Raw genomic sequence first — 22,438 nt, forward strand, 5'->3', positions numbered from 1 at the left:
AGTGTTGCTCCCGTAGAGCGGACCACAAGGAGAACCCGCGGCATACCAGCCTACTTTGAGTGTTGCTCCCGTGAAACGGACCTCAAGTAGACCCCGCGTTATCTGACCTACTTCGAGTGTTGCTCCCGTGAAACGGACCACAAGTAGGACCGGCCGATAAGGAATCAGCCGAACCACCATACCATCTGTACTTGAGGAAAACCAGCCCAGGACTTCAAATACCCCACATCCACTCCAGCCTGATCACAGCACGCACCTGGTCAACCCGATCAGTCCCTTGCAGAATCCAGGTAAATTAGAAAGATTTCATACATTCCTTGACTACGACTCCGGGATCTACGGTTTTGCCCGCGAGTTCGAATTCGACTTAGTGGCCGTATGACGCTCTACGAACGAACAATTTCTTTGTCTATTGTTTGTTCTTAATTTGAGAAGATTTATTTTTATTTGTTTCAATTCGTAAGACAGATAGGGGTACAAATAATGTGATGGGGTGGGGTTCTTTAAGGTCGGATGTATGTAGGATTTTAAATGTTCTGTCCTGGATTGCCCCCTTTTGGAAGGTATCTATCGTATTTGGATTCCCTACAGGTTTGATAGGATTGAAATATTCCTTGCTTTTTTAAGCTTGTGGGAAGAAATATTTTTTAAATATCTGTGTTTTGTTTTCGATTGCGTAGCTGTGTGCCCTTTTGGGGGAACATGAATGATAATGGACTATGGTTCTGTTCTAAGCGTCAGGAATAAATTGGAACTTCTTTGTGAAGTCTGTATACACTTACTTTAGATCTCTAGAGATAAGTTTATTCTTAAGTTCTTAGAATGCACCCGCTGTTTCTTTGTGTAAGTTAATGGGACTAGCTTAACTTTTATTTGAATACACGTCCTTCTTTTCATTTTAATAGCACAGTTGGATGGTTGGTTATCTTCGCTTATTTCATAAAATGATCGAAGTTCTTTAGTGTTTTTGGTATCGGGAAGTTATTAATTTCCTTGATTTTTTCGGTGTTGCTTTAGCTCGTGCATCTTATATTTTACATCCCACTAAATTGGACTCTTTTTAAGTGTCATTTGTCAATTTGTAACCTGATATTCGCTGTTTGTAGGGTTGAAAACGCTTTCCATACCCTTACAGAGAGAATTAAAGTTTTGGTCAAAAGTGTGCAACGCAGTTAAGGAGAAATTCGCTGTTTGTAGGGTTGAAAACGCTTTCCATACCCTTACAGAGAGAATTAAAGTTTTGGTCAAAAGTGTGCAACGCAGTTAAGGAGAAATCTCCGACCCTACAAAGTATATTTATACTTGATCAGGATCACCCTCTAAGACGATACAAGCATGTCCGTCTGTCTGTTTCTACGCAAACTAGTCTCTCAGTTTTAAAACAATCGAGTTGAAAGATTGCACACATCCTTTTGTTTGCAGGCAGTATATAAGTCGGAACGGCCGGGATCTGACATAGCTGCCATATAACTGAACAATCGAAAATGGCACAACCTGAACTGCAGGGGTATACCAAGCACCGCCCGAAGTTAGCTTTCCTTTCTTGTTTTTTTTTTTTTAATTTCTATTGTCCACAATCACTTTACTATTTATTTATTTTTTAATAATTGCATTAACAATTTTATTTTTTATATATTTTTTCATATTTTTTTTTTATTCCGGTGTTGTGCCGAAAAAAACTCTGCTTAGAAATTAACAAAATTTGTATTTATTGTTACTTTTTTCTTTCTATTTCTTTATTCTCATTGGCATCTGTATAATTTTATTCTCTGTGTTCCTTACTTTGTGGGGGGAAACGACAGAGGGCTACGATTTTTAAAACGACTCTTTTTTTTTACCCAGATCGCAGCCTTTATTTTTTTAGCGACCCTGGGCTGAGAATTTGTATTCCTCTACAGCCACCTATAAGTTTCTGTATTTCAAGTCTGAGTCTCTTACCATAGGGGGGAAAACCGTCAGAGTGTCTCAAAGGACCAAATGTTTAGAGAAGCCCCTTGTAGTAATTAGGATTTACTCCGATGAGTTTTGTTTCAAAACTGTTTTTCATTTATACAAATCTCTTACACGAAAGATACATAAAAATCTTAAATCTGTTTTAGAATAAAAAATAAAAGGAAAACGCTATATTTATTTTTGACCGGCCCTTATAAAAATTCCATCATCAAATCAATTTTCTAATAAAAATTTTGCAAAAAGCCCCAAGCCCCACTTCTGGTCGTTCGGTTACATCGAAGCTATAGGATATAGTCGGCAGATCCTTATGAAATTGGGCAGATCAGATTTTTTAGTTATGTTAGTTATGGTATTTCCGATCAATCATTTATATGGCAGGTATAGGATATAGTCGACCGATCTAAGTTGTTCCGACTTATATACTGCCTGCAAATAAGAGAAGGGTGTATGTCAAATTTCATAGCTTTAAAGATGAATGACTAGTTTGCGTTAAAACAGACATATGGACATGCTTATATCAACTCAGGAGGTGATCTGATCTAGAATTTTTATCTTTTACATTATGGGGTCGGAGATGTCTCCTTCAGTGCGTTGCACACTTTTGACCGAAACTTTAAAACATTGTGCAAAGGCATAAAAGTCTTAGGAATGGCATGGAAATTGTTGGCAAGAGCACCGGACTAACACAAAAAATTTTCAACATACTACATGCTATCACTTGGGCAAAAAAAATGTTGTAAATATAATATAATATAATCTTTAATATAATAAAAAAAATAATTAATTCAATAAAGAAGAACTACTAGAATTAAACATAAGTTATAGTAAGTATCATAAGCATCCCAATAAAAAGTAAAGAAATCTGAACAACACTTTTAGTCAAAGCACTAAAAAAAAGGACCCAACAAATTTAAAAATCGATTGCTGGGTTGGAAAGTCGTTGCGTCGCAGGCGGAATCTGCTAGAAACCCGAGTCAATCCCTGAGCGAGGCGATTTGGGTGCGAAGACAGTTTTTCTTTGTAGGACTCTTTTTGCTTATGAATTTCGTCTTTCACTGCGAGGATGCCCAGATCCCGGTGGATGTTTTCGTTGCGAACATACCAAGGTGCCCCAGCGATAGTTCCCAAGATTTTTGATTGTGAGTGCTGTATGATGTCTATGTTGCTGCTGCTCGCGTTCCCCCGCAACTGGGAGCCCTACGTCCAGATTGGCTTTAGGACTGAATTGTAGAGTAGTAGCTTGGAGTCCAGGCACAGTGGCGATCGTGAGTTTATGATCCAGCGGAGGCTGCTGGCTTACAGTTTTAGGTGCACCTTCTTGCATTCGATGTGCTTTCGCCATGTTAGTCGTCTATCAAGGTGGACGCCAAGGTACGTTACTCCGTTAGCTTGAGGGATCTGCATACCGCTTAGTGAAAGTGGAGGGTAAATGTTTACACTTTTGTTCGTTTATTTTAATGTGCCAGTCGGGCAGCCACCTTTCCACTACTATTAGATGATTAGCCAATTGGTTTGTTGCTTGCGTTGAGCATCTGGAGCGACTAAGGATAGCGGCATCGTCGGCGAATGTTGACGTTGTTAGTTGTGCGTTCGTAGGAATATCTGCAGTATACAAAACATATAGACACGGGACAAGTGCGCTTCCTTGTGGAACTCCAGCTTCGATGATGTGGTCGCCCGAAGTAGCTGCGTTGCATCTCACGGAGAATACCCTATTGTAGAGGTATGATTCCAGTAGCTTGTGGGTGTATGTTGGCAAATACGTTTTAATTTTGTGCAAGAGTCCATTAAGCCAAGCTCGGTCGAAAGCTTGAGATACGTCGAGAAAAATAGCGCTACAGTATTCTCGCTGTTCAAAGGCTCACGTACTTTTTGTATTTAAGCCAGTTCGTTTTTGGCGATGTCAGGCTGAGGGGGTTTTCAGTTATTTCTGGGCTTTGAAGAAGCGTTAAAAGCACAGGCGAGTGGTCTGATGATAAGTCCGAGACTGCTTTGGCACTTATTAAATTGCAATGTATGTTTTTTGTCACCGCAAAAATCAATAAGGTCTGTGAGCTTGAGTTGGTCGGTTGGCCAGTATGTGGGACTTCCAGGGAAAACATAGTCCAGCTTAATTTTCACATTTATAATTGCATTGTACAATTGCCTCTCTCTGGGAGTCACTAGACGTGATCCCCAGTGCGTGTGTTTGGCGTTGTAGTCTCCTGCGGCTATAAAACGATCCCCAAGTGAATTGTAGAAGTCCATAAATTGTCCTTCCGAGATTGAGAAACGAGGAGGGCAGCAAACGGCAGCGATTGAAAGGCTTCCGTTTCTTTACTGAATTTGTATCGATCGGCCTGCAAGAAGTTTTTTTCAAACCTTTTGTGAAAATGGTGTTTTAAACGTTCTCTGATTAGAACTCCAGTTCCGTTTTGGCCTTTCCCATCTGGATGATCTGTGCTGTAGATTGTATAGCCTTTTATTTGAAAGTTGTATTTGCTTGTAAGATGCGTTAACGTCAATATGGTTATCGATCAAGAATCGTGCCAATTCTAGTTTATGCCGTGAGGCGTTCCACATTGACATTCGTAGAGTCTGCATATATTATTTAAACTGTTGTGCAACGAGCAGCTGTATTACCAGTAAGCATCATGGTTTCAGTTTTTCTATGTGGCTGTTCTGGGGCCTGTTGAGCGCTGTGTGAGTTAGGCTGATTTGGATTTTCCATTCCAGATCGTAGAGCATCGGCATAGGAGAAGTCGTTTGTGGTGTTTAGGGGACCGATTGAGGACCTCGCTTTGGCGAAGAAGACGTCTGGCGTAGTTTTTGATGCAATGTACACATTCCAACTCCTTGTACACCATACCCAATAAATGACACAAAATTATAAAACTTGATAAAATGTATTTCTGATATCGAAACCATGTGAATCGCATAACGATAGAACAATTTGCGTTATAGAAAAACTGTTAGACCTAAACAACAACACTTGCATGAGCGCTTTTTTAAACCTAAGACCATCGAAATGCACGGCAATCAACAGTCAACACTTGCCTGATTTTGAGAAAATACTACCGGGTACACTGATGCTGAATGACTACAATGGAATGGTGCCATTGTTCGGAATCTTCAAAGATTTAGAAGGTATCGAAACTTCACAGTAAAGAACGGTGAAAAAACCTACAGAGCAAAAGAAATCACTGCTGTAGTCCCCAGACCTCCAGTTTTTTCATCTCTTAGCATCCGTTAATTATTATACTTCAGCCACTATTCCGCTTAAAATGATCATAAGTCTGATCACAACGCTAGTCAGAAGGTGCAAACTAAAAGAAACTGCCCCAAAAACGAAGAAAACGCCGGTGACTGAATTTTGTTTTGTAGTTATACAAGGGTTTCTATATATATTTCTAGCCTAATAAAGAAAATGCGAATATTTATGATTAAAAACGGTTTTATTGTTTTTCAAAGTATTCTCCAGCAAAAGAAGTCATTGGGTGCCATGTCAGGGCTGACCCGGATGACCCATCAATTCGACATTTTGGCAGGCCAAAACGGCGCTGGTTTGAGCTGATGTGTGAGAGCTCGCATTGTCATGGTGCAGAATGATCCGTCTTCTCTTGTTCGTTTTTCGAATTTCTCCGAAGATTTCAGGCAAACAAATTGTGGTGTACCACTCAGAATTGACCGTCCTACGTTGCTTAAGCTGAACAATAGCCACATGACCTGTTTTACCAAAGAAACAGGCCACCATTTGCTTCGAAGTGCTTCTTCCACGAACAACTTTCGTTTGATTTCGTTCGTCTTCGAAGACCCACACGGTCGATTGCTGTTTAGTTTTGAGCTAATAAGCATAGATCCATGATTCGTCACCTGTGACGATCTTATAAACGTCTTTTGAAACACCGCGATTGTATTTTTTCAAATTTTTTCAAACTAGAGTCTCAGTTTTAAAGCTATCGAGTTGAAACATTGCACACATCCTTCTTATATAATATATAAGTCGTAACGGCCGGGATAAGTCGACTATATCCTATAGCTGCCATATAACTGATTGATCGGAAATGCCATAACTTTGGTGTTTTTTAAGTTAGAAAAATGGGCCGACTATATCCTATAGCTGCCATATAACTAAACGATCGGACTTGGCATAACTATTGGTGAATTTTAAGCAAGAATAATGGGATTTTCTACGGATTCCATTTTGTGCCGACTATATCCTATAGCCACCATATAACTGAACAATCGGACTTGGCATAACTTTTGCTGAATTTTAAGCTAGAATAATGGGATTTTCTACGGATTCCATTTTGTGCCGACTATATCCTATAGCCACCATATAACTGAACAATCAAAAATGGCACAAGTTTAACTGCAGGGGTATATCAACTTCGGCTCCGCCCGAAGTTAGCTTTCCTTTCTTGTTTTTTTTTTTAATTTCTATTGTCCACAATCACTTTACTATTTATTTATTTTTTAATTTTTCCGATATAGGGCCTGGGATACGCCAATGCATTAATAATTTTATTTTTTATATATTTTTATATATTTTTTTTCACAGAAGGTAACAAAATTTTTATTTTCTATTTCTTTATTCTCATTGGCATTTATATAATTTTATTCTCTGTGTTCTTAACTTTCTGGGGGGAAATGACAGAGGGTTACGATTTTTAAAACGACTCTTTTTTTTACCCAGATCGCAGCCTTTATTTTTTTAGCTACCCTGGCCTGAGAATTTTTGTTCTTCTACAGCCACCTACAAGTTTCTGTATTTTAAGTCTGAGTCTCTTAGCACAGGGGGGAAAACGTCAGATTGTCTCAAAGGACCAAATGTTTAGAGAAACCCCTTGTAATAATTAGAATTTACTCCAATGAGTTTTGTTTCAAAAATGTTTTTATTTTATACAATTCTCCTAAAAGAAGGATACATGAAAATCTTAAATCTATTTAAGGTCTTTTTGTCAACGGACTGCACGCTAAATACATAAACTTTTCAACTGATCTTTGGAAACTTCGATTTTTCTCCTTAAATGAAAGGAATATTTTATAATTTCTTTGCATAAAAAAGGAAAAGAATCCGATGCTGCCAACTGCAAAGGCATCTCTAAATTGGGAGCTATTCTAAATCACATATTAATCACTCTTTATTTGCTATGCAATAATTTCTCCATGGCAGCATGGTTTCATTAGGCGTCGCTCCACCACTGCTTATTTATTGGAGTTGACATCCTATGTCGTAGATGGTTTCGGAAAGGAACTTCAAACTAATGATCTACGTACGTAGACTTCCAGCTACTTAGATGGAAGAACACATAGAGTTTTATTTAAAAGTCCCCCTTAGTCCGTGCTACATCTGGGGTCCCTCAAGGAAACCATCTCGTCCCGTTACTGTATACTTTTTTATTAATTTTTATTTTTATTGATGCTTTTTTTGCTTTCTTCATCTCTGACGGTGTTACTTCTATCCTATTGCTTCTACTCTCGCTCAATAGAGATTTTTATCTCTATTCTTTGCATTTTACTAACTCGCACTAATTGCTCTTTTTAATCTCCCCCTTTCTTTTCCCTGGTACAGTGGCACAAGGTTCATCAACAATATTAATAAATTAATTATTGAATTTTTAATAATTTTTAATAAATTAATTATTTAATTTTTAATAATTATGGAATTTAAATTGGTCTGTGCGCTGAATTCTTGTAATAAGACAATCTCCTCTTCCCAGCCTACCATCCAATGCTGGCTCTGTGAAAACGTCTCACACGCTAAGTGTGCCGGGTACCCTGCCTCAGTTTCGGATGCTATTTTACGTAGGTCTGGTCTACACTTTTGCTGTGACGGTTGTCGTGCTGTTCAGGACGAAATGAGATCGTTCATGAGGCAGACTAAAAGCGGATTCAAGGAGTTGATTAGTGGTTTTCGAAAAATCAATGACCAACTCTGTGCGCTTGATACACAGTTTAGTAGTCTTCAACTACTAAACGAGTCTCCAAAGCGTAAGAAATCCTCTTTTAGTGATGTGCTTGTGGCGAAAAATCTTCAGCCTGCTCAGCCGAAAACTATGCAGCCGCTTATATCTCTGGCCACCCCAAGGGCCAGACCTGAGAAAAAATCGGCTTCTGAATATCTCAGAATTAATGAGCAATTGTCCGATATGTCCTGTGTGGCACCGCTTCAATGGGACCCCTTGACCCAATAATTCAAACCCCTGTAACAGTCACCAAACAGGGTAATCAACCGTCCGGACCCCCGGTACGTACTGATGCCGCAGTATTAGTTACGGCGGCATCAAAACTCTTGCAGGTGAGCCCACCATCGAAACACATTTTTGTTTCCCGGCTTGCCCCCGATACTTCTGAGATTGATATCTCGGCTTACATCAAAGCCAAAACAAAAGGCGACATAAATGTGGTGGATATTACAAAATTCAAATATTTATTCACCAGGCACACGTACGGTCAAGCCAAGTACCGTGAAAAAAAAATAACCAAACCTGTGGGTGTAAAACTCCCACATGTTACGGCCACTGACCAACCTTCCACCTCATCTTCCTCAGTTTGAAAAAACTAATGTCTTCACTTACTCTTACCTATTAATATACTAGAGGGTTACGTAGTAAACTTCCCAAACTGTATTGTGATAGTTCTTTCTTTGCATCTCACATTATTGTATTTACAGAAACTTGGTTAAAGCCGGAGATCTTAAGCTCCGAAGTTTTTCCTAGTAGGTACACCACTTTTAGATGTGATAGAACTCTGCGAAGAGGAGAAGGAGTGTTAATCTCTGTAGACTCCAAACTCGCTTCTGAAGAGGTAAAATCACAAAAGTTTGGTGACATTGAATTCCTTTGCATCAAAATCACTTTGTCCGATCAATCTTTGTATGTTACCTGTTCTTACATACCACCTTCGTCCGAACCGCCAACATACTTGCAACATTTGTCCGCTATTCATTTGGTTTTCGATCGTCTGTCTCATGGTGACCAGCTGATAGCTCTGGGTGACTTTAATATCCCAGAGCTTATGTGGTCAAATGTTGAGAATTCACCGTCTTTACAGCTTAACTCCCACCACGACTTCTCTGCGGGCATGTTTGACATGTCACTCGGACAAATTAACCACGTTAGAAATTTTTTAGGTCGGTTGTTGGACTTATGTTTCGTTTCTGATCCTGATGCCCCTTTCCAACCCTAAGGATCCATATAATCCCACTCTTGATGTTTCAATCGAAAACAATTGCTTAATTGACCTTAAGTCTTGACTTAAATCTCATAAAGCTCATTTCGCTCATATATATTTCACGGCACTTGCGTGCCGTGGGAATATCCGTCCGCTTCAACGAATCCGCCTTGGCATACAAGGAACATTATAAATTTAAAGAACATTATCAGAAGACTTTTAAATAAACATAGATTATCTGACAGTACAGTTAGTTTTTCAAGATACTTAGTAGCTCGTTCCAATTTCACCGTGCATAACGCAGAATGTTATAGGAGTTATATTCGCCGCTGCAGGATTCAGTTTACTCAGGATCCGAATCAGTTTTAAACCTTTGTAAACACTAAGAGTACACATGTATCTTTTCCTCAACGGCTTACATTTGAGGACTCTTTTGCGAACACTGATCAGGCAAAGGCCGATCAGTTTCTCCTTGCACAGTTTTTTCAAACTACGTATTCACCTAGCAGAATTTCAGTTCAGCCTTACACTTATAATATCCAATCAGCTTACCTTATATTTTGCCCATCTTTCGATCAAAGTGATGTGTTATCGGATCTTCTTAAGGTTAAGCCCGTGTATTTGTCAGAACCCTGATGGAGTACCAGGCTGTGTTCTGAAAAACTGCGCCGAGGCTCCGTGCAAACCGCTCGTTAAACTTTTTAATCTGTCGCTGGAAACTTCGATCTTTCCCCTTATGTGGAAGGAATCTTTCATTATTCCGCTGCATAGAAAAGGGAAAAAATACGACGCTGCAAATTATAGAGGCATCTTTAAATTGTCAGCAATTCAAAAGCTTTTTGAAAAACTTATCACTGCATATTTGCAACACCTATGTAGTTCAATAATAACTTCGTGCCAGCATGGCTTCATGAAGCGCCGCTCAACCACTACAAACTTATTGGAGCTAACATCTTTTATCACGGATGGCTTTCGGAATGGCTTACAAACAGACGTCATTTACACTGACTTCAGTAAAGCATTTGATTCTGTCATCCATTCGGTTCTTATAAATAAACTCAGTCTTTTGGGATTCCCAACTAATCTTCTTAACTGGATTTCGAGCTACTTATCTGGGAGAACTCAACTTGTCTTCTTTAGAGATGTTACCCCACGTTTAGTCCGCGCAACATCTGGGGTGCGCCAAGGCAGCCATTTAGGACCCCTACTTTTTACAGTGTTTATTAACGACTTGCCCCTTGCCTTAACTAATTCACTTGTACTTATATACGCTGATGACGTTAAGCTATGCCTTCAGGATAAATTCACTAGCACCCAGTCTAAAATTTAATCCGATTTGGATAAACTTCAAAATTGGTTTTTAGCAAATAACCTTAAGCTTAATAGATCGAAATGTAAACTCATGTCTTTTTACCGTCCTCACTAGGATATGTACTTGCTCTATGGGAACGTCTTAGAACGATTAGCGATCTAGATGTCCTATTAGATTTGAGACTTAAATTTACCGACCATATATCTACCATGGTCAATAAAGCTATGGGTGTGCTTGGTTTTCTTCCTGATTTTGCTCTTAGAGGACTTAATTGGAATGCAAATTTTCACATCCCCTTTTATCGTAGTAGACTTTTACTAATCAACTTACCATCATTAACAAACCGTAGAACGATGATGGGTGTCATTTTTCTATATAATCTTATTTATGGAAATGTAGATAGCCAGCATTTACTAACACGCGTAAATTTTAACGTTCCTAGTAGAAGGATTAGAAATTTTCGCCCTCTACTCCTCAGCCATTTTAGTTCGACATATGCCCAACATGATCCGTTCAGGGTATTATGTTCGGACTACAATGAACCACATCTTGTCACTTTGATCTACTAACAATCTTAAATCGCTTATATTAACTGCCTTATCTGTGCAACACTCTTCCTCGTAATATCTTTCTCCTACTTTTCGCTTAATCTATTTCGGAAATATTCCCGCGACTCGAGCCGTACGTTATGCGGCAGCGTCCCTCGGTCGGTTGGACGGGAGGTGGGCTGTACGTATGCAGTGTGAACCGCGCGATTAATGACTTTCCCCATGCTCGATGATCTCGATGGATTTATGCAGAGGATTTAAAGCTTTATCTGCAATAAAAATCTTTTTCTGCTTAATTCAGACATAAGACCGATCACGATAATTACAAAAAAAATTGTGTTTAGCTAATGATTTAATACTTAATGGAGCAAACTTATGTCTTTTTATCGTTCAATTCCTCTCCAGGCCACGAACTATCTCGTTGGGATTCCCTTAGGAAAATTAACATTGGCTAACAATATTAGTGTCTTATAAACGGAAAACTTAAATTTACCAACCATATTTTCTCAATGGTTAATTAAGCTAAGCCAAGAAAGGTTTTCTTGGTTGAATCAAAAGATAGGCTAGAGAATTTTAGCTGGGGGGAATTAGCTGGGACTTACTCACAACAAATTCTGGGTGTCTTTTTCTATACAACTTTACTAATGTTAATTTACTAACACGCTTACAGTTTAACGTTCCGTTTAGAAGGACCAGAAACGCTATAGCTCTATTCTTAAGCCATTATAAGTCGACATATACACAGCATGATTCTATTAGAGTTTTATGTTCGAATGGTCTCTATCGCATCATTTCACTTTCCTCTCTTTTAAATAAAAAAACATCCATTACTTACAAGAACAGAGAAATTTTTTCTCGTTAGCTTTTTAACCACTCCATCCATCTATTAATTTGGATCTATTCCCATAAGCGCCCCTCGGTAGGTTGGGCAGGCGGTGGGCGTTCGTATGTTGTGGAAAGACAACAGGATAATTCTAGTAAACGAAAAAAAGTGGGTCAATGGGTTGGACAAAGCAATGGGACTATAAAAGAACAGCAGAAATCAAAACGCGGCCTTTTCGAGCCAGGACTACAGGGATTATATTTTCCCTTTCTAAACGCATATTAATCCCACAACATGAATCTCGTCAGACGAGAGCTAGATAGAAACCGTCGGCGAGCCCAGGAGGAACATCCGAAAGGTCAAGGTGGCACGATGGGTCTCGAAAGCGACGTGGGCGGTGGATACCGGTGGGCACCACAGCGCTGGAGACTGTCCAACGCAAGAGCCATGAGCTGAGAACTTACGAGGTCGGTGCTCTGCCGGCAGAGGTCATGCCCAGATCAGAGACTGGTGAGACCGATACTAAAGCGGTGGAGACAGAGTGGCCGCCGGAGCTCCACAGTAAAGTGGAGGAAAAGAGGCGACGAGAAGGCCGGCAAGAACCGGTCATCCTCGATCACCACTGAGCCATCAATTTGCAGGGTAGTTTGTTATTGGCGCCGATTATAGCCGATGCCCGTCGACAATTTAGATATGACAGATTATCAAATTTGGCAAATCGGATTTATTTGCCCAAAATGGAATCTGTACCAAGTCCCCTTCTTACTTAAAAAACACCAAAGTTATGCCAATTCCGATCATTCTATGACAGCTATAGGATATAGTCGGACGATCCTTATGTTATATGGCAGATATCCAATCAGTTATATGGCAGCTATAGGATATAGTCAACCTATCCCGGCCGTTCGGACTTAAATGCCTGCGAACAAGATAAGTATGTGTCGTTGAACTCGAAAGCTTTAAATCAGAGCGACTAGTTTCAGTAGAAACAGATAGACAGACAGTCGGACAGACAGACAGACGGACATGCTCATATCGACTCAGGAGGTGATCCTGATCAAGAATATCTATATTCTATAGGGTCGGAGATGTCTTTATTTTACTGCGTTGCACACTTTTGATCAAAATTATAATACCCTCTGCAAGGGTATAAAAATAAGGATGAAGGGTCGAAAGAATAACAAGAAAGGAAAGCTAACTTCGGGCGGAGCCGAAGTTTATATACCCTTGCAGTTCAGTCGCAGTCCGCTAGGTGGCGCCACGCATCTTGTATTATTAGATATGTAGCGGATCGTATATAGTCGGCCGATTCTTATGAAATTTGGCATATTGAATTATTTTTCCCAAAATAGAATCTGTACCAAATCCCATCTTTCTAACTTAAAAAACACCAAAGTTATACCAATTTCGATCGTTCTATGACAGCTATAGGATATAGTCGGCCGATCCTTATGAAATTTTGTACATAAGATATTTTGGTCAAATATAACATGTGTGGAAAGTCCCAACCCTCTAACTTAAAAAACACCAAAGTTATGGCATTTCCGATCAATCAGTTATATGGCAGCTATAGGATATAGTCGACCGATCCCGGCCGTTCCGACTTATATACTACCTGCAAAGGAAAGAAGGGTGTGTGCAAAGTTTCAACTCGATAGCTTTAAAACTGAGAGACTAGTTTGCGTAGAAACGGACAGACAGACAGACAGACAGACGGACAGACGGACAGACGGACATGCTCATATCGACTCAGGAGGAGATCCTGATCAAGAATATATATACTTTATAGGGTCGGAGATGTCTCCTTCACTGCGTTGCACACTTTTGACCAAAATTATAATACCCTCTGCAAGGGTATAAAAAAAAGACGAAGAAAATGCCCAACGGAGTTACGTATGTACAGGAGTTTTTTTTCCCGCCATAGTTAAAACATAAAAATCCGAAGGAATTAAAATTTGTTTTAAAATCAATAGTGGGGAAGGGAACAGAAAGGGAACGAGCCTGATGTCACCTGAAGAAGGTGGGAGGTGTATATGTTTATGCACACAAAAAATAAAATTGTTGAATGCAACAAGGACGATGAAATTTCTTAAGGGGGGCGAGATGAACACTTGCAAACACCCTAGAAACCTCCATACAACCAGTATACCTTGCTATACCTATCAAATCATCACATTCCAGAGCCTACTGTGGGTATAATACAAATAGGTTAGATACAAACCCTTTCCCATGGTATTATCCGTGGCAGCCAGACATAAACGGAGACATAAAACATTCATACGCCTTTATTGAAGACAGTAGAAATAAAAATCAAACCCCATTCAAATTCATAAAAAAAGTGCCCATCTTGGGAACCTACATGTAACCATAAAACTCTGACCAATCAAAATTATTCAACCAAAGTCCATCTATGTTGCTAGCATCGCTTTCACCGATAAAAGCCATAGTTATTCGTATATTAAATGTGTAAAATCCTTAGCTTGCAAATAACTGTTAACCGTTTTTTTGCTTACGCTCTGTTCGCGAGAGCAACCGAAAAAAAGCATGCCGTTTCGGTTTTTCTCTGAGCAGTAGACTTTGTTTCGTTTTGTTTCATGAAATTCTCGTCTACCGAACGTCGCTCAATGAGAGATTCAAGTGACGCTCGCGGAGAGAGACTCAGTAAAAGACCGATTGACTGAAAAAGTCAGCGCAAAAAGTCTTTTCAATAATTTGTTTTAGTTTCGCTGCACAGTGGTACATGGTACATGCAATTTTCACGAAAAAAATTCTTAAAATTTTAAACGTGAATTTTTCCAACTTCAAACTAATACATATATTGATTATTTTAATTAAAAAATGAATAGTTTTTTTTTTTAAATTCATTTATTTTGAGTTAAGCTTAACATCTAATATAAAAAATATAAATTAATATATATAATTAAATATAAAAAAATGATGCACTTTTTTATTAAATTCTCGTCCCATTTTCAATAAATTTGATGAATAACGAGTTTACACGAGAGATTTACAAAGCAAATTGACAAGTTGAGCCTACGAAACTTCACATACACACTTACATGCACAAAAGACTTTTTGAATCGTCAAACGCAAGCAAATGGTCCTAGAATGAGCAGACCAAACGAAAACAGAAAAAAGTTTTCTTCGACTGAGCGTGAGCAAAATTTGTATACGAGCAACTCAATCGGTTGCTCTCAGACTTTTTGTTCAAAGTCTCAGGGACAAACACTTATTTTGAGACCGCACGAATCGGTTAACAGTTATTTGCAAGCTATGGTATAAAATGATTTTAAAACAAACCAATCAAATCCGTATTTAATAAAAAATTATTATTGAGTTTTTTTTTTTTTTTTTTGTGTGGGAGAAGTCTGTGAGCAGCAGTCAGCAGTGCAGTCGTCCAGTCGAACATTATACGTTTAGCGTTTTGCTTATTTTTTTTTTTTTTTTGCGCGGTTCCCACTGCATACGTACAGCCCACCGACCAAGGGGCGCCTGTCGCATAACGTTCGGCTCGAATCGCGGGAATAAATTCGTTAGTTTAAATAGAAGGATTATAAAGAAAACGAGGAAGAATTAGTGTGCTCTTAAAGGTAATTTAAAATGGAGGTTTTCATATTTGACAGGCATGAAAGAGAAATAATATGATACAGACCATTATAGTTCGAACATAAAATCCTAAGGGGATCATGCTGTGCATATGTCGATCTACAATGGCTTAAGAATAAAGGACTAAAGTTTCTGGTCCTTCTATTCGGAACGTTAAACTGTAAGCGTGTTAGTAAGTGCTGGCTATCTACATCACCATTAATAAGGTTGTGTAGGAAAACGACACCCAGCATTGTTCTACGGTTTTTTAAGGAGGGTAAGTTTATTAGTAGGAGTCTACTATTATACGAAGGTAGGTGAAGATTTGCGTCCCAGTTAAGTCCCCTAAGAGCAAATAATAAGAAGTTTTTTTTTACGGATTCTATGCGGTCTTGATGAACACCGTATTGGGGACACCAGACACATGAACCGTACTCCAGTATCGGGCGGACCAAGGATATAAATAAGCTTTTAGTAATGTAAGGGTCGTTAAATTCCTTTGCCCATCTTTTAATAAAACCGACAACACCTTTAGCCTTATTAACCATTGAAGAAATATGGTCGGAAAATTTAAGTTTTATGTCTAAGAGGACGCCAAGATCATTAACCTGAGTTAATTTTTCTAAGGCAATCCCAGAGAGATTGTACGAAGCCTGGTGAGGACTAGTACGATAAAAAGACATAAGTTTGCATTTTGATCCGTTAAGTACTAAGTCATTAGCTAAACACCATTTTTGAAAATTGTCAAGATCGGACTGGAGTCTGTTTTGGGCAGACGGGAACTTATATTGCAGACAAAGCTTAACATCGTCTGCGTACATTAGTACCAGCGCGTTCGTTATGGATGGGGGCAAGTCGTTTATAAAAAGAGTGAATAGTAATGGGCCAAGATGGCTTCCTTGAGGGACACCAGATGTGGCACGGACTAAGCGGGAGTATTGATTTTTAAATAAGACTCTCTGTGTTCTTCCATTTAAATAGCTGGAGATCCACGTAATGAGGTCGGTTGAGAATCCCAAAAGATTTAGTTTACTCAACAAGAGTGAGTGATTAACTGAATCAAATGCTTTACTAAAGTCTGTGTAAATAACATCAGTTTGAAGTCCCTTTTGGAAGCCATCTAAAACAAAGGATGTCAACTCCAATAAATTAGTGGTGGTTGAGCGACGCTTAATGAAACCATGCTGACATGGAGAAATTATTGATGAGCATAGGTGTTGCAAATGAGGAGTTATTAAATTTTCGAATAACTTTGGAATCGCTGACAATTTTGAGATGCCTCTGTAGTTGGCAGCATCGGATTTTTTCCCCTTTTTGTGCAGAGGAAGTATGAAAGATTCCTTCCATTTAAAGGGGAAAATCGAAGATTCCAAAGATAAGTTAAATAGTTTTTGAAGAGGTTTGCACAGAGCCCTAGCACAGTATTTTAGCACACAGGCTGGTACTCCGTCGGGGCCTGGCGAATAAACTGGTTTTACCTTTTGAAGATCCAATAGTATATTGTTTTCAGAAAGAAATGGAACAAATATACTATTAGTTGGTTGAATGTTGTAAGCGTATGGCTGATCTGAAGTGTTAGGAGGTAAATAAGTTGTTTGGAAAAATTTTGCGAATAAATCCGCAATGGCCTGATCCGAAGTCGCTGATAAATTTTGATACGTAAGTAGGGAAGGAAAAGATACATGTTTACGCTGCGTGTTTACAAAGTTATAAAACTGCTTTGGATCCTGAGTGAACTGAATCCGACAGCGGCGAATATAATTTTTATAACATTCGGCGTTATGCACGGAGAAATTTAGCCGAGCTATTAAGTATCTTGAGAAATCTATGCTGCTACAGGTTCTTTTATATTTATTTAAAAGCCTGTCTTTATATGTTTTTAATTTTGTTAGGCACCTTGTAAACCAAGGTGGATTATTTGTAGCGGACGGATATTTCCACGGCACGCTTAAGTCAAAAAATGAATTTAATGTCAAATAAAATTTATCTAGGATGATATTTATATCAGTGCATGCCAGAATATCGGACCAGTCAAAAGTATCAATTAATAAATTAAGTTTACGAAAATCAGCCTTACGAAAACAACGAATCTTCTTTGATACGCAGGAAGTCTTCTGATTGACATCAGAATTGGTTTCAATTGAAACTTCAAGCGTTGGGTGGTATGGATCTTCAGGGGTTGAGAGGGGCAACGCTCTGGAAAGTGTGGTACTATCTGGATCAGATACAAAACATAAGTCAAGAAGCCGACCTAACGAATTTCTAACATGGTTAATCTGGCCTAGGGACAAGTCAAAGATGCCCGCCGTGAAATCGTGATGGGTGGAAAGTGATAAGAAAGTTACATTTTCAGTAATTGACCAATTGAGTTCTGGTAAATTAAAGTCGCCAAGAACTATCAGAAGGTCAATATCTGACATAAGATTGGTAACAGCCTGTATAGCCGACAAGTGATGCCAGTATGTGGGCGGCTCGGAAGATGGTGGAATGTAAGAACATGTAATAAACAATGATTGAGCAGACAATATGACTTTAACGCAAATAAATTCGAAATCACCAAACTCTGGTAACTTTACCTCTTCAGAAACGAAATTGGAGTCAATAGAAATTAAGACTCCTCCTCCTCTTCGCAGAGGTCGGTCACGTCTAAAAGTGGTGTACCTACTTGGAAAAACTTCGGAGCAAAAGATCTCCGGCTTTAACCAAGTTTCAGTAAAGACTATAATATGGGACGCAAAGGAAAGACTATCAGAATAAAGTCTAGGGAGCTTGCTACGTAGGCCCCGACAGTTCTGATAGGTAAGATTGATAGAACGTGTTAGTTTTTTGAAGAGTCGGATTGGACAGATGTTGGGAGCTTGACTCCAGCAGGCTTCGAGTTTTTTTTCTTTACCTTACTCGGCTGATGCTCTTGTACAAATATGTCCTCTGGCCAGAAGCCAGGCGAACATATTGTCACAAACATCGGCACTGGCACACGTATCATGAAGGATGACATGCGCCTCGAGTAGGAGTATTTAAATTTCCTAATGTCTTCCACTCTAATAACGGCCTTGGTTTTGGCTTTGATATAAGCCGAGATATCAATCTCCGAGGTATCGGGGGCTAGCCGTGAGACAAATATTTGTCTAACAGGTGGTATTACCTGTAATGGTTTTGGTGCCACGGTCGGTAATACCGCGGCATCAGTCCGTTCCGGGGGTCCGGGCGGCGGGTTACCATTTCTAGTGGAAGCTATGGGGGTTAATTCAAGGGTATTCCTGGGAATCACTTGGAGTGATGCCATGGAGGACAAAGCAGACAAATTTTGCTCTGCTACGGTAAATTCGGGTGCTAACTTTTCATTTACCGTCCCTGCTCTTGGAGTAGCAAGGGAAATGAGCGGCTGCATTATTGCGGGAGGATCCAGCTGTTCCGCGATTACTGGAGCTGCAACTTCCCTAGTAGCAGATTTTTTCCGCTTAGGAGATTCATTCAACAGCTGAAGGCTATTGAATTGAACATCCAGCGCACTGAGTTGATCGTTGATTTTTCGGAAACCAACGATCAAATCTTTAAACCCACTCTTGGTCTGTCGCATGAATGATCTCATTTCATCTTGGACAGCTCGGCACCCACTGCAGAAATAATGGAGGCCAACACGGCGGGATATGGCATCTGAGACAGATGCAGTAAGGCCAGCACATTTGGCATGTGAGACACTTTCGCATAGCCAACAATAGATGCTGGCCTGGGACGCAGATATCGGCTTATTGCACGATTTTAAAGAGCAGACAACATTATATTCCATTTTAAAAAATTAATTAGCAAATTAGCAAAATTTAATTTATAATTTTTAAATATTCTATTATTTTTTGTTTTTTATTTTAAACAAATAAGCCTTCAACCACTGTACCAACTAAGGTTAGTAAAAGAGTAGGTAGAGGAGAGTGTTAGTAAAGAGAGAGCTACGGGAGAGCGCAAGTGTAACGAAATGCGCGCAAAAAGATAAGAGCAGAATTAACTGCAAAAATTAAAAAGGCAGAGAGTAAAAAAAGAAGCAGAGCTATATTTGGATTGCGACTTTTTAATTTTATTAAATGCTCACCCAAATATGGCACTGCACAAGCGCGTAGCGATACGGGTATAACTTTAATATTAAGACACAATATTAATAATGAAAACAAAGTGTTTAAATTAAGATTTCAAGCCCGCGTTTGGCAAAAATAGAGTTTATCGCAAGCGCAAAAAATAATCACGACCGTTCGCTATGAAGTGAAGGAAGAGAGATGTTAAGGAAGGTAAGTATATTAGTAGGAGTCTACTATTATACGAAGGTAGGTGAAGATTTGCTCACTTATTTTGAGACCGCAAGAATCGGTTAACAGTTATTTGCAAGCTATGGTAAAATCAGTTTGTAATCTGCGATCATTTCAAAAGGATACCTTTGTAACTATTTCTTGATATATTAAAATCTTCATTTTAATTTTTGTATTTAAATCGGGAATTAAGAAACGTAATTTATTTACTTTGTAGGGTATATAACTCATTCACCTTCTTCACTGCTTTTCGCATTTTTAACTCAAATTATAGTAAATTCTACATTGGTATAAAAATAAAAACATATATAATATATAAGTATCATACCGCAACAGTTTGGAAATTTTTGGCACTCTTCTGAATATGTACTAGTTTGAAAAATTTGTTCATCACTGCATAACTTCTTCAGTTCGGTTATACTAGAAATTATCATTAGATTATGCAACAAACAATAAAGCGGATGAAAATCTAATAAAATGTTTGTTAGCTTGTTGAGACTGATAACCTGCTGCCATTCGTTCACCACAAGGTAAATTATTATTCCGAATGAATAAAATGTGACAGTTTTCATATAGCAGTTTTGTAGATCCGTAAAACGAAGCGATATTAATATATTTATACTAAGGACACATATACCAATCCCAAAAATGACATAGGCATTAAGCACTATTAAAATAAACGATTACACTTTTTTTTCAATCCTTAAAAATTTGTGAATGTTTCATGTTTATACTTACAAAATATTTCAGTATCCATTAGTGCATCCCATTGAAAAAAAAGAATGGAAATATTCAATGGGATTAGAGCAAGCATAGAAGAAAGTGAATCATATATGAAAAAGGCCAATATAAGAACGCTTATTCGCATCCCTGCACATAATTCTGTATAGTAAGGACGACTACTCTTATTTAAGTTGATAAACAGAAGGGGAAATGTCCAGATAAAGCAAAAACAGAAGCTTATTGAAGTAGCTAAAACCAAATTAATACTATTGACATTGTTTTGAGCAATTGGACCTTGAACAGTAGAAAACTGCAACAGCTCCATTTTAACAATAATTTTTGTATCAGGACCCACAAATCCACTTTAAAAAATTATAATTAAGTGAAATGAGTATATTGGTAATTTTTTCCCGGAAACTTACAAAGCAAGAGAATTCATTAAATGGGCAAGACCATTTGGTACAGTATATTGTCGTTTGTCATTGAATAAAATTTCAACTTTCTCTTCTGTAAATATGGCACCTGTTAAAATATTTATATCTGAAAGCATTCTGTGATCAACCATATAATGGCGAATATATTCATAAATATCCAAATCTGCTCCAATCTCCTTAGCTCCTTGCATAATATATTGTCGACCAGCTGCAAGCAGTTGACGACTTAAAGCATTTTGTTGCAAAAACATTATTCCATTGCTGGGATGAGGAATGGGAAAAGATGCATTTTGTTCAAACAGTTTATAGTCATATTGACACAGAATATATAGAATCCAAATAAATATCAATGTGGATACAAAGCTTTTGAAGATAAATAAAAAATAATTTCTTAAATCTATGATGAATCTCTGGCGGAACACATAAACTAAGTGCAAAAATCTTGCGCTATGATTTTCGATCGACTTCGTTTCGGTGTTGAGAAAACTAAGCTTTGGTCCTAGTCTTTGCATATTTGGATGTTCCAAAGAGAGCAAGTTTATTAGTAATATGCCAAGGCTACATTCCAAAAGGTGAAAGCTGTATATATTAAGGATTCCTTTGTGCTTAGGCAAGTCTTCTATTAAGCTAATGAGTTCATAAAGGTTTTTATATTGAATAAGAAAAATGGCAGAATCTCCGAATTTAGATTCAATTTCAATACTAGCAATATATCTTGTTAAAAATAATTTCAGTTTCCAGAAGTCACAATTTTCATTTGCATAAAATATCTGGAACAAATCGATAATTTACTAAAGCATAGAAATTGAAGTTTATATAAAGCAAAATTAAAAAAAAAAACAAGAAAGTAACGCTAACTTCGGGCGGAGCCGAAGTTGATATAACCTTGCAGTTAAGGTTGTGCCATTTCCGATCGTTCATTCATGTGGCGGTTATAGGATATAGTCGGCCGGTCCTTAGGAAATTTAGCAAATCGCATTATTTTGCCCAAAATAGAATCTGTACCAAGTCCCATCCTTCTAACTTAAAAAACACCAAAGTTATGCCAATTCCGATCAATCAGTTATGTGGCAGCTAAAGGATATAGTCGACCGATACCGGCCGTTCCGACTTATATACTACCTGCAAGGACAAGAAGTGTGCAAAGTTTTAACTCGATAGCTCTAAAACTGAGAGATTAGTTTGCGTAGAAACCGACAGACAGACGGACATGCTTATATCGACTCAGGAGGTGATCCTGATCAAGAATATATACTTTATAGGGTCGGAGATGTCTTCTTCACTGCGTTGCACACTTTTGACCAAAATTATAATACCCTCTGCAAGGGTATAACAAGAAAGGTAAGCTAACTTCGGGCGGAGCCGAAGTTGATATACCCTTGCCGTTAGGGTTGTGCCATTTCCGATCTTTCAGTTATATGGCGGCTATCGGATATAGTCGGCCGATCCTGATGAAATTTGGCAGAACAAATAAGTTTGGAATCCGTAGAAAGTCCCATCATTCTAGCTTAAAAAACGCGAAAATAATTCCACTTGCCATTTTAATTTGCTACAAATAATAAATTATAAAGTTTTTGCAAAGCAAAAATTTTTGATTCGTAACAAAA

General features: G+C 38.4%; 1 protein-coding gene across 1 annotated transcript; it reads right to left on the reverse strand.

Moving 5' to 3' along the window:
• Window positions 1-19,937: 19,937 nt before the first annotated feature.
• LOC116656458 lies at window positions 19,938-21,596 on the reverse strand. Its single transcript, XM_032456112.1, has 3 exons — window positions 20,820-21,596; window positions 20,413-20,759; window positions 19,938-20,341 (listed from the first exon to the last, which is right to left on the reverse strand). Exons 1-3 carry the CDS (start codon window positions 21,341-21,343, stop codon window positions 19,938-19,940), a joined length of 1,275 nt encoding a protein of 424 aa, XP_032312003.1. The 5' UTR covers window positions 21,344-21,596.
• Between the last annotated feature and the right edge of the window lie 842 nt (window positions 21,597-22,438).

Source organism: Drosophila ananassae, chromosome XR, assembly GCF_017639315.1.
Source record: "Drosophila ananassae strain 14024-0371.13 chromosome XR, ASM1763931v2, whole genome shotgun sequence".
NCBI classification, from domain to species: domain Eukaryota; kingdom Metazoa; phylum Arthropoda; class Insecta; order Diptera; family Drosophilidae; genus Drosophila; species Drosophila ananassae.

What these genes read in the sequence shown, in the direction of transcription:
- LOC116656458 (XM_032456112.1), bottom strand. Translation starts at nt 21,343, where the DNA reads ATGCAAAGACTAGGACCAAAGCTTAGTTTTCTCAACACCGAAACGAAG. An exon ending in TTAATGAATTCTCTTGCTTT is followed by an intron (nt 20,760 to 20,819) that starts GTAAGTTTCCGG and finishes AATTTTTTAAAG; the next exon opens with TGGATTTGTGGGTCCTGATA. An exon ending in AATGGATACTGAAATATTTT is followed by an intron (nt 20,342 to 20,412) that starts GTAAGTATAAAC and finishes TTATTTTAATAG; the next exon opens with TGCTTAATGCCTATGTCATT.